Raw genomic sequence first — 13,208 nt, 5'->3', positions numbered from 1 at the left:
GCAGATAATAAACAGCGTGAGTCCCTGAGCCCTCCCCCCTGCCACCGGAAATTATCTGCAAGACTTTCTGCAAACAGCAGAACTTCCCCCTCCTCCAGCCAGCAAGCTAGATAAAGTTAACACTGTGTGTGCAGGATCCTTGCTCCTTGCACATAATAAATACTGTAAATGTCCTGGGAGCCTTTCCTGCACAGCCTTTTCTCCCTTTGTCTGGGAAACCAGTCAGGGGGATCTCACCTTAAAACACTGCTTTCCAGGCAGTGAAAATAGCAGTCAGCTTGCTGTGTCGGTGTCATATTCAACTCAGAGCCTGCAGAGAGGGGCTGAGGAATTGGGCTATAGGGCACAGGCCTCTACCCTGGGCTTTGGAAAATCGGTGTCTGTGGAACCCGTCGTCCAGCCCAGGATCCAGCGTCGTGGGAGGAGGTACATGTAGGCAACACTTCACGTTCCCGCCCGTTGATGGTAGTGGGAGATCGGTCCCAAAAGGAAATCGTCGCCCTCAAAAAATAACAAACCTTGAAAGGAAGTGCCTCCTACAGACACTAAACTAAAACTGAGCTTGCCTGGCCCGGCCAGGGGGTGTATACTGCAGAGGAGAAGCTATGTTTTTGCATCTACTTAGTGTCCTCCTATGGATAGGCAGCATAACACCCATGGTCCTGTGTCTCCCAATGAGGCGTCAGAGAATTCGGTGTTTGGGAGTCAAATAGAGCTCCTTCCCTCCCACGTCTCACTTTGTGGCTAAGCAGTACTCTATAGTCACACATGGAGTATTGCCATGTTACGCCGAAATTCAGAAATGAGACAGACTTTTTGTGCTATTTTATCCCCATTTCCACGCATGAAAATGTAAAATCTGTCTAAAACAAAAGTTTTGTGTAAAAAAAATAATTTTTTCTTCGCTGCCCAATGGTATAAAATTATGTGACACCTGTGGTGTTAATATGATCACTGCACCTTTACATTGATTCAGTGAGAGGTGTAGATGGAAAATGGGGATACTTATGAGAGCGTTCTAGTGTTCTGGCAGCTCAAAGGCTCTGGCAATGTGACGTGGAACCCCGAAACCATAACAGCAAAATCTGCACTATAATATGGCGTTTCTTCCCTTCTGAGCTTTGCACTGTACCTCAAAAGTAATTCTTAACCACATATGGGGCATTGACGGAATTTTTCCATTTGTTTTCTTCCACTAGCCCTTGGGGTCAAATCAACATTTTAGTGGTAATATTTCCATTTACCTAGTGAAATGTTATACAATTATGTGAATCGATTGAATTGTTGTGAGTTAAATATGCTCACAACACCCCTAGATGAATTCCTCAAGAAGTATAAATTACAATATGGGGTCACTTGTGGGGGCTTCTGCTGTTTTGGCATGTCGGGGCCCTTCAAATGTGACATCATGTCCGCAATCTATTGAAGTAAAAATGGCACTCTAAAACTGAAGTAGCGCTCCTTCACTTACAAGCCATCATGTGCCTAAACAGTAGCTTTGAATCACATTTGGGGTATAGGTGAACCAAAGAGAAATTGTGCAACAATTTTGTGGTCCAATTAATTCTGCTTCTCTTGTGAAAATGAAACAAATTGGGAATACTGAAACATTTTTTTTAATTAAAAATAAAAAAAAAAATATATATAATTTTCACGTCCCAATATTATAAAAGTTCTGTGAAGCACTTGTGAGACCAAAATGCTACCAATATGTGAATTCCTTGTTTACAAAATGGGGTCACTTGATCGGTTTTCTGCTGTTTTAGCATGTCAGGGACTCTTCCAACCCAACATGGCGTCTACGATCTATTTCAGCCAAAATTGTGCTGCAGAATTCAAATGGCGCTCCACCATTTCAGAGCCCTGCCAAGTCCCTAAACAGCAGTTTCTGACCATATATAAGGTATTGTTGAACTCAGGAGAAATTGCCCAACATAATTGTGCAGTCCATTTTATCCTGTTACTCATATGAAATTGAAAAATTTGGAGCTACAGTAACATTTTTGTGGGAAAAAAATAAAATACATTTTTTCATTTTTATGTTCCAACATTATAAAATTCTGTGAAACAGCTGTGGAGTCAATATGCTCACCACACCTCTGGTTGAATTCCCTGAGCGTTGTTGTATCCAAAATGAGGTCACTTGTGGGGGTTTCTACTATTTTTGCACATCTGGAGATCAGCAAATACGACATGGAGCCTGTAATCTATTCCAGCCAAAAGGGTGCTTCAAAATTCAAATAGCGCTTCTTCCCTTCTGAGCCCTGTTGTGCGCCCAAAAAGTAATTTCTGTAGCGTTGTCCTAACAAGAATTTGTAAAACAAATTGTATGGTCCATTTTGTCTTTTTCCTATTTTTTTTAGTGGTAGACCATCTGTTTTAAAGGGTATACAAATTCAAAGTTAAAAAATTCTCTACATTTTTCATAAATAAATGCAAATAATATAGACCTAAGTTTACCACTAATTTGAAGTACAATGTCATGAAAAAACCTCTCAGAACCACTGAGATATGTTGAAGCATTTCAGAGGGATTAACACAAAGTGAGGCTGGTCAGAACTGAAAGATTTGGCGTTGTAAGGCCCCTTTCACACGTCAGGGATTCTGGTACGTTTGTGCTTTTTTTTAAATGTACCAGAATCACTGACATACGCAGACCCATTATAATGAATGGGTCTGCTCACACGTCAGTGATTTTTCACTGCACGTGTCTCCGTGCGGCGTACCTGCGTGTGCGTGACTGCTGCACAGAGACATGTCCATTTTTTTTCTGGCATCACTGATGTTCCACGGACCACGCAGTGGTGTGGTCCGTGAAACACGTGCCAGAAAAAAACGTGCTTTTAAAATAAAAAACATTTTAACTCACCCGGCGTCCAGCGATGTCCTCTGCAGCCCGTTCTCCCTGCTGCTTCTAAGCCGGCTGATTACTGTCGCGCATATTCATTATGCGCGACACAGCCGACCCGGAAGCAGCTGCTGCGGGGGTCACCGCCGGCCGGATGCTGCACCGCGGGAGCGATCAGCACCATAGACAGCGGGTGCGGGCGCAGGTGAGTTGTTTTCTAAGTGCAATCACGGGCCACGGAGAACGGAGACCGGATTGCACTTAGACAACCCACGTGTGCCGAGATTCACGGCACACGCAGGGACATGTGCGAGTTTTACACGCCAGTGAAAAACGTCTGTGTTTTTCACTGACGTGTGAAACGGGCCTAAGGAAGTTGAAACCAGGTATCGAGGTGAAGGCGATAAATGTTAGAAATTTATTTTTGTACATTTTTAAATGTTTGGCTATTATTCTTACTTTAACGGAAATGGAAATAATTGAAATCAGAAAATTTACGATTTTCATTTAGTTGTATAATTCTGGACACTTAAAATATATCACATTTTTGTAAATATTTTATCTTTTCTTGCGACATCACTGAAGATATTACACTCTGATACAATGTAAAAGTAGTCAGTGTACAGCTTGTGTAAACAGTTTATGGGGTATGCCCTCTAAATAACTCAACACACAGCCATTAATATGTAAACCAATGACAACAAAAGGCAGTACACCCCTACGGAAAAATGGCCAAATTGTACAGAAAGTGTCAATATTTTGTGTGCCTACCATTATTTTCATACACTGCCTTAAAACAGGTGGTCCACTACAAAGCATAGTGGCCACATCGATGCAAAGCCTGTTTGAGCACTGACAGGCTGACTACCCAACCCCTTTAATCTCTTCAGCAATGCTGGCAGCGCTCATACGTCTATTTTGAATAGGCAAACCTCTGGATGCAATGTTGAGCAAGTGTACTCAATTTCTTTGGTCAACCATTGCCAGGCCTGTTCTAAGTGTAAACTGTCTTGTTAAACAGCTGTATGGTCTTGGCCACTGTGCTGTAGCTCATTTTCAGAGTGTTCGCAATCTTATAGCCTAAGCCATCTTTATTTAGAGCAACAATTCATTGTTTCAGATCATCAGACAATTCTTTATCAGGAGGTGCCATGGTGAACTTCCAGTGATCAGTATGAGAGAGTGTGTAAGCAATAACACCAAATGTAACACATCTTCTCCCCATTCATATCTGAAACCATGTAACACTAATAAGTCACATGACACCAGAGAGAGAGAAAGGTCTAATTGGGCACAATTTGGCCATTTTCACTTAGAGGTGTACTCACTTTTGTTGCCAGCAGTTTAGACATTAAATGACTGTGTGTTGAGTTATTTAGAGGACACCAAATTTACACTGTTATACAAGCTGTACACTGACTACTTTACATTGTATCAAAGTGTCACATCTTCAGTGTTGTCCCATGAAAAGATATAATAAAATATTTACAAAACTTGAGGAATATATTCCATTTTTTTATATACACTGTATGGCTCATTCAGACAACTTTGCAAATAGACCTGATCTCGGAACACAATGAAAGCACTGGCAGTGGCTCTCCTGACCCAAGTATCACAGCCTCATAGCACCATATGAAACGGTCACGTTCAGGTCAGGTGAGCCATGGCCGCTCCATGCTCAGACCAATTGGCATGGATGTCTGAATAAGCCCTAATTTTTATCCAATAATTCTGCACTCAGATATTCTCCTAACAAAGACAAAACCTCACTTTTAGTTTAATATTCAGTTTATAAGTTTATTAATCTTTTGGATTGACAGACAGAACTGTGGTTATTCAACAAGAAAACTAACCATCAAAAATACAAATGGTCTAATAATTGTGCACATAGTGTAGATGTAAGGACATTTCATAATTGCTTACCTTGTTCCTTTGGAAGAGAATAATACAAAGAGGAGGCAGCTAAAATAGCATTGAGGAGCCCGTCACTTAACTTTTGACAGTCCTATGATGACAGGAGAAAAGCAAGATTTACAAACCTTCATAAGAAATGTGCCGTACCAGTGCGATATGCAAATTGCCTCTCCATAGAGGACTTAAATTCTAGTGTCACCAATTGAAGTAGCAATCCTAAAAGTCAATGGGTTTTAGGATTGCTTCTGCCAATAGCTGGCACTAAGTTGAAGTCCTCGTCCTCCATAAACAGGCAATTTGTATGTTTAATTTCCCAGAGTGCCATTGCATGGCTCATAAGCCTCCTAACCATGAATTCTAGACATGGCACTCTTCCCAAAGGGAAACGTTACCACTTGGGTATCAGGATAATTAACAGCACTGTACATTACTCAGTAAGTCACGCAAGTGGGGCTTAATCCCTCAACGACCGACGATACGCATAAAAACGGAAGCCGTTAAGAGTCCTTATTCCCTCAACGCCATGTTAAAAACATTTTTATGTGCTCTTTGTAGTAAATTCTATGAGATATTTCTGTACTGTTTTTGTCCCCTGCTGTGCCGTTGTTGTGGTCCTTGTTCGCGCTCCTTTATTATTTCTTACCTTGTGTTTTTATTTTATCAATAAACTTTATACAATTTAGAATTGTTTTGGCTATTTTGTTCTCTATAGGTTTCATTCGGTTGTTTCTAAATAGCCTTTCCATATAAAGCGTTCATTGTCATCATTAGACATGTTGTCTTATATGTGTGGCACAATTTTGGTGTTAATAGATCCTGCTATAAGCAGGGTCAAACAGGCTCTGTCAGTGAGATACTGACAGTCTCTTGTACTGCAACACATGACAATTTGGCAAAACAAAAAAAATAATAATTTTTGTAAAATATTGTTTTTAATGTGACAAAAAAACTATTACAAACAGAAATACATTTTACTGTGTGATATAAGCAAAACATAAAAAAAAACAAAAAAAACCCAAAAAAACTTTATAGATCTGGTCTCACTATAATCGCACCGAACCAAAGAATAAAAGTCGTCTTATAATAATAATTTTATTCATTTATATAGCGCTATTAATTCCACAGCGCTTTACATACATTGGCAACACTGTCCCCATTGGGGCTCACAATCTAGAGTCCCTATCAGTATGTCTTTGGATTGTGGGAGGAAACCGGAGAACCCGGAGGAAACCCACGCAAACACGGGGAGAACATACAAACTCCTTGCAGATGGTGTCCTTGGTGGGAATTGAACCCAACTTATACCGTAACCCGGAACCACTCACTATAAATGAGGCAGGTGGAGACACTTTGGACTCTGGTATCTGTTCCGGCGGTGTTCCATCATTTTAGACGTTTTTTTAGTGCACAAGTACCGACGACCACAGTTCTGTGCACATCTAAAAAGATGGATACCACTGAAACACATGCCAAAGAAGTCGAAAGTGCCTCCATCTGCCTCATTATAGTCAGTGGTTCCATCTGGGAATTTCATAATCAAAGTTTTCGGGGATTTACACGGAAACCACGACATAAGTGCTTAAAGTAGAACACAAGAATGTGATCCCAGCCTTATACTGAAAGCGATCAAAAAATGCTCTGTACCCCACTGTTAGAACAAAGGCTCTAGAAAGAGGACAGTTCCCACCCCCTAAATAAAAGCCAGTAAAATGTACGCTCCCAAATCCAAATTCCCCTCACTGTAAGAGGCCCCACGTGTGGCATTATTGCAGTGAGGAGATGCAATTTGTACAGTGGGGTCACTTTTGGTGTTTTCTGCTTTTCTGGCACGTCAGGGGCTCTGCAATGCAACACAGTGTCCAAAATTGTTTTCCAAAAATCAAATAGCACTTTTTGCTTTCAGAGTCTAGCAGGTGCCTAAACATTAGTTTTTGACCACATATGGGGCATCACTGTGTGCGGGAGAAATTGCATAAGGCTAAGTGCGCACGTTGCGTACTGGCCCTGCAGAAATTTCTGCAGCAATTTGAACAGCACACGTGCGCTTCAAATCGCTGCAGAAACAAAAGCCGATTTCATGCACTCCGAGTGCAGCTCCTCCCATAGACAGGGCGGGGGATGCAGGCAGAGCGTAGGAAAGAAGTGACACGTCACTTCTTAGAACGCGCGCTTCGGGCAGCAGCTGAAGAGCTGCACTCTAATATGCCACGTGCGCACGGCTCCTGCATTAACTTCATAAATTATGCTGGGGACGCAGGATGCATGCAGTTACGCTGCGGTGCAGATCGCAGCATAACTGCATGCAATTACGCAACGTGCGCACATAGCCTAAGAATTTATTTTCTCCTATCACCCCTTGTTTAAATTATACATTTGGTGCTAAAAACAGTATTTTAGTGGGATTTTTTTTTATTTTCATATCTAAATGTTTTTTTTTTGTTTTCACATCTAATTTCTGAAAGCGGCGACACCAAATGTGTTTGTTTTAATTGTCTTTATTTTAAATGGGGCAAAAGAGGGATGATTTGCACTTAGGGTTTTTTTTTCATATTTTTTTAAAACTTTCTTTAAATAATTTTACTGGTCTCCCTAAGGAACTTTATGCCTGCACTGTCCGATTGTTTTTCCTGATCAGAGCAATACTTCAGCATCGCTCTGATCAGGAAAAACACTGGGTTACTGTGAGTGCCAGAGCTGCAAGTGTCACTTATAAGGCCGTAATTTCTAGATCACCAGTAGTTTGTCACTGAAATACTGGAGTGTGATAGCAGGCCGTCACAGGATCAGTTTTTCAGCTGTGATTTGTTTTTCTGAAGGTGTCTGCAACAATATTTGCAATAGTAATTTGCTGATTATTTTATTAAAATGTGTTTCCTCCTTTTCGGATACGTTTTTGGTGCAGATCTGATATTTTTTTATACGTTTTAGGCTGCTTTCACACTACGTTTTTTTAGCATGCGTCATGAATGTTTTTTTGCTGCAAAAGCGGATCCTGTTTTTTCAAAGAAAAACGCATGCAAACGCATGTGTTATTTTGCAGGATACTGTCACTTTAAGTTTATGGGCGGGCATTGGAGTCATGTGATGGGGAGTGAGGGGAACTGAACGTAAAAGACTGGGAGCCGACATCTGACAGCTGCGAAGGCTCGTAACTAAGGTAAACATCGGGTAACTTGCTTGGATACCCGATATTTATATTGGTTACGAGCGTCTGCAGCTGCTAGCAGTTGGCTCCCTGCACACGTAACCAAGGTACACTTCGGGTAACTTGCTTGGATACCCGATATTTACATTGGTTACGAGTGTCTGCAGCTGCTAGGAGCAGAGCTGCCTGCTCCCTGCACACGTAACTAAGATAAACATCGGGTAACTAAGCCCGTGGTTACCCGATATTTACCTTGGTTACGAGCGTCCTCCGCTCTCAGGCGGGGGAGAGGAGAGAGAGGGAGGGAGGAGAGAGAGGGAGGGAGGAGAGAGAGGGAGGGGGAGAGAGGGACTGATCACGCGAGGCTGGTTTCTGTGCATGCTCAGTAGAGCAAGCAGGATCCTGTCTATCAGCATGCCAACGTTCACATGCGTTTGCGTGCTGTTTAGTCAGGATCCAACAATTTGCAGTATTTGGAGCAGCTCAAAAACGCTACAAGTGGCGTTTTTGAAAAAAGTTCAAAAACTGCAAGTCGCTGGATCCTCACTATAACGCACACAAACGCAGGTGAACGCATGTTGATGCGAGTTCATCGAAATGAAAATGCATTTGCACGGGATCCGTTTTTGCGTTAAAAAAACGTTCATGACGCATGTTAAAAAAACGTAGTGTGAAAGCAGCCTTAGTTGCAGAAATGTTGGGATTCGTCAATAAAGAAGGGAATTTTGTTTACTTACCGTAAATTCCTTTTCTTCTAGCTCCAATTGGGAGACCCAGACAATTGGGTGTATAGCTATGCCTCCGGAGGCCACACAAAGTATTACACTAAAAGTGTAAAGCCCCTCCCCTTCTGCCTATACACCCCCCGTGCCCACGGGCTCCTCAGTTTTGGTGCAAAAGCAAGAAGGAGGAAAGAATTATAAACTGGTTTAATGTAAATTCAATCCGAAGGAATATCGGAGAACTGAAACCATTCAACATGAACAACATGTGTACACAAAAAAACAGGGGCGGGTGCTGGGTCTCCCAATTGGAGCTAGAAGAAAAGGAATTTACGGTAAGTAAACAAAATTCCCTTCTTCTTTGTCGCTCCATTGGGAGACCCAGACAATTGGGACGTCCAAAAGCAGTCCCTGGGTGGGTAAATAATACCTCATAATAGAGCCGTAACGGCTCCGTCCTACAGGTGGGCAACCGCCGCCTGAAGGACTCGCCTACCTAGGCTGGCATCTGCCGCAGCATAGGTATGCACCTGATAGTGTTTCGTGAAAGTGTGCAGGCTCGACCAGGTAGCTGCCTGACACACCTGCTGAGCCGTAGCCTGGTGCCGCAAGGCCCAGGACGCTCCCACGGCCCTGGTAGAATGGGCCTTCAGCCCTGAGGGAACCGGAAGCCCCGAGGAACGATAAGCTTCGAGAATTGGTTCCTTGATCCACCGAGCCAGGGTTGATTTGGAAGCTTGTGTCCCTTTACGCTGGCCAGCGACAAGGACAAAGAGTGCATCCGAGCGGCGCAGGGGCGCCGTACGAGAAATGTAGAATCTGAGTGCTCTCACCAGATCTAACAAGTGCAAATCCTTTTCACATTGGTGAACTGGATGAGGACAAAAAGAGGGTAAGGAGATATCCTGATTGAGATGAAAGGGGGATACCACCTTAGGGAGAAATTCCGGAACCGGACGCAGAACCACCTTGTCCTGGTGAAACACCAGGAAAGGGGCTTTGCATGACAACGCTGCTAGCTCAGACACTCTCCGAAGTGAAGTGACTGCTACTAGGAAAACCACTTTCTGCGAAAGGCGTGCGAGAGAAATATCCCTCATTGGCTCGAACGGTGGTTTCTGAAGAACCATCAGCACCCTGTTCGGATCCCAGGGTTCTAACGGACGCTTGTAAGGAGGGACGATGTGACAAACCCCCTGCAGGAACGTGCGTACCTGTGGAAGTCTGGTCAGGCACTTCTGAAAAAACACAGAGAGCGCAGAGACTTGTCCCTTAAGGGAGCCGAGCGACAAACCCTTTTCCAATCCGGATTGAAGAAAGGACAGAAAAGTGGGCAAGGCAAATGGCCAGGGAGAAAAACCCTGAGCAGAGCACCACGACAGGAATATTTTCCACGTCCTGTGGTAGATCTTGGCGGACGTTGGTTTCCTAGCCTGTCTCATAGTGGCAATGACCTCTTGAGATAATCCCGAAGACGCTAAGATCCAGGACTCAATGGCCACACAGTCAGGTTGAGGGCCGCAGAATTCAGATGGAAAAACGGCCCTTGAGATAGCAAGTCTGGTCGGTCTGGTAGTGCCCACGGTTGGCCGACCGTGAGATGCCACAGATCCGGGTACCACGAACTCCTCGGCCAGTCTGGAGCGACGAGGATGGCGCGGCGGCAGTCGGCCCTGATCTTGCGTAACACTCTGGGCAACAGTGCCAGAGGAGGAAACACATAAGGGAGTTGAAACTGCGACCAATCCTGAACTAAGGCGTCTGCCGCCAGAGCTCTGTGATCGTGAGATCGTGCCATGAATGCCGTGACCTTGTTGTTGTGCCGGGACGCCATTAGGTCGACGTCCGGCATCCCCCAGCGGCAACAGATCTCCTGAAACACGTCCGGGTGAAGGGACCATTCCCCTGCGTCCATGCCCTGGCGACTGAGAAAGTCTGCTTCCCAGTTTTCCACGCCCGGGATGTGAACTGCGGAGATGGTGGAGGCCGTGGCTTCCACCCACATCAAAATCCGCCGGACTTCCTGGAAGGCTTGCCGACTGCGTGTTCCGCCTTGGTGGTTGATGTAAGCCACCGCTGTGGAGTTGTCCGACTGAATTCGGATCTGCTTGCCTTCCAGCCACTGCTGGAACGCTTTTAGGGCAAGATACACTGCCCTGATCTCCAGAACATTGATCTGAAGTGAGGACTCTTGCTGAGTCCACGTACCCTGAGCCCTGTGGTGGAGAAAGACTGCTCCCCACCCTGACAGACTCGCGTCCGTCGTGACCACCGCCCAGGATGGGGGTAGGAAGGATTTCCCCTTCGATAAAGAAGTGGGAAGAAGCCACCACCGAAGGGAAGCTTTGGTTGCCTGAGAGAGGGAGACGTTCCTGTCGAGAGACGTCGGCTTCCTGTCCCATTTGCGTAGGATGTCCCATTGAAGAGGACGCAGGTGAAACTGCGCGAAAGGGACTGCCTCCATTGCTGCCACCATCTTCCCCAGGAAGTGCATGAGGCGCCTCAAGGGGTGTGACTGACCTTGAAGGAGAGATTGCAACCCTGTCTGCAGTGACCGCTGTTTGTTCAGCGGAAGCATCACCATCGCTGAGAGGGTATGAAACTCCATGCCAAGATATGTCAGCGATTGGACCGGTGTCAGATTTGACTTTGGAAAATTGATGATCCACCCGAAACTCTGGAGAGTCTCCAGAGTAGCGTTGAGGCTATGTTGGCATGCCTCTTGAGAGGGTGCCTTGACCAGCAGATCGTCTAAGTAAGGGATCACCGAGTGACCCTGAGAGTGGAGGACCGCAACTACTGTAGCCATGACCTTGGTGAAAACCCGTGGGGCTGTCGCCAGGCCGAACGGCAGTGCCGCGAACTGAAGGTGTTCGTCTCCGATGGCGAAGCGCAGTAAGCGCTGATGCTCTGGAGCAATCGGTACGTGGAGATAAGCATCTTTGATATCGATCGATGCAAGGAAATCTCCTTGGGACATTGAGGCGATGACGGAGCGGAGGGATTCCATCCGGAACCGCCTGGTCTTTACGTGTTTGTTGAGCAGTTTTAGGTCCAGGACAGGACGGAAAGACCCGTCCTTCTTTGGAACCACAAACAGGTTGGAGTAAAAACCGTGACCCTGTTGCTGAAGAGGAACCGGGACCACCACTCCTTCTGCCTTCAGAGTGCCCACCGCCTGCAGAAGAGCATCGGCTCGCTCGGGAGGCGGAGATGTTCTGAAGAATCGAGTCGGAGGACGAGAGCTGAACTCTATCCTGTAACCGTGAGACAGAATGTCTCTCACCCAACGGTCTTTTACCTGTGGCAGCCAGGTGTCGCAAAAGCGGGAGAGCCTGCCACCGACCGAGGATGCGGTGTGAGGAGGCCGTAAGTCATGAGGAAGCCGCCTTGGTAGCGGCACCTCCGGCGGTCTTTTTAGGGCGTGACTTAGACCGCCATAAATCGGAGTTCCTCTGATCCTTCTGAGGCCTTTTGGACGAGGAGAATTGGGACCTGCCCGCACCCCGAAAGGACCGAAACCTCGACTGTCCCCTCCTCTGTTGGGGTATGTTTGGTTTGGCCTGGGGTAAGGATGTTTCCTTTCCCTTGGATTGTTTGATGATTTCATCCAATCTCTCACCAAACAAACGGTCGCCAGAAAATGGCAAACCAGTTAAGCACTTTTTGGAAGCCGAATCTGCCTTCCATTCCCGTAGCCACAAGGCCCTGCGTATTGCCACCGAATTGTCGGCTGCAACCGCCGTACGGCTCGCAGAGTCCAGGACAGCATTAATAGCGTAGGACGCAAATGCCGACGTTTGAGAGGTTATGGACGCCACTTGCGGCGCAGAGGTACGTGTGAGTGCGTCAATTTGCGCTTGACCCGCTGAGATAGCTTGGAGTGCCCATATGGCTGCGAATGCTGGAGCAAAAGACGCGCCGATAGCTTCATAGATGGATTTCAACCAGAGCTCCATCTGTCTGTCAGTGGCATCCTTGAGTGAAGCCCCATCTTCAACTGCAACTATGGATCTAGCCGCCAGTCTGGAGATTGGAGGATCCACCTTGGGACACTGAGTCCAGCCCTTGACCACGTCAGGGGGGAAGGGATAACGTGTATCCTTAAGGCGCTTGGAAAAACGCTTATCTGGACAAGCTCGGTGTTTCTGGACTGCCTCTCTGAAGTCAGAGTGGTCCAGAAACATACTCGTTGTACGCTTGGGAAACCTGAAACGGAATTTCTCCTGCTGAGAAGCTGACTCCTCTACTGGAGGAGCTGAGGGAGAAATATCCAACATTTGATTGATGGACGCGATAAGATCATTCACTATGGCGTCCCCATCAGGAGTATCAAGATTGAGAGCGGCCTCAGGATCAGAATCCTGATCAGCTACCTCCGCTTCATCATACAGAGAGTCCTCCCGCTGAGACCCTGAACAATGTGATGATGTCGAGGGAATTTCCCAGCGAGCTCGCTTAGGCGGTCTGGGGCTGCGGTCCGTGTCAGAGACCTCACCCTGGGATCTATGAGACACCCCGGGAGGACATTGTTGTTCCAACTGAGGGGAACCAGGGAGCAATGATTCCACAGTGCCCA

General features: G+C 45.9%; 1 protein-coding gene across 1 annotated transcript in view; it reads right to left on the bottom strand.

Annotated features, from left to right (window-relative positions):
• The window catches only part of CCNDBP1 (cyclin D1 binding protein 1), a 56,345-nt gene that overhangs the window by 20,519 nt on the left and 22,618 nt on the right, over positions 1-13,208 (bottom strand). The window contains exon 4 of the mRNA XM_075349778.1: positions 4,772-4,853. Coding sequence (XP_075205893.1) covers positions 4,772-4,853 — 82 coding nt within the window. The remainder of the gene's footprint in view (positions 1-4,771; positions 4,854-13,208) is intronic.

Source organism: Anomaloglossus baeobatrachus, chromosome 5, assembly GCF_048569485.1.
Source record: "Anomaloglossus baeobatrachus isolate aAnoBae1 chromosome 5, aAnoBae1.hap1, whole genome shotgun sequence".
NCBI lineage: Eukaryota > Metazoa > Chordata > Amphibia > Anura > Aromobatidae > Anomaloglossus > Anomaloglossus baeobatrachus.
The sequence above is the reverse complement of the archived record's forward strand: the minus strand, read 5'-3'. Positions and strand labels throughout refer to the sequence as shown.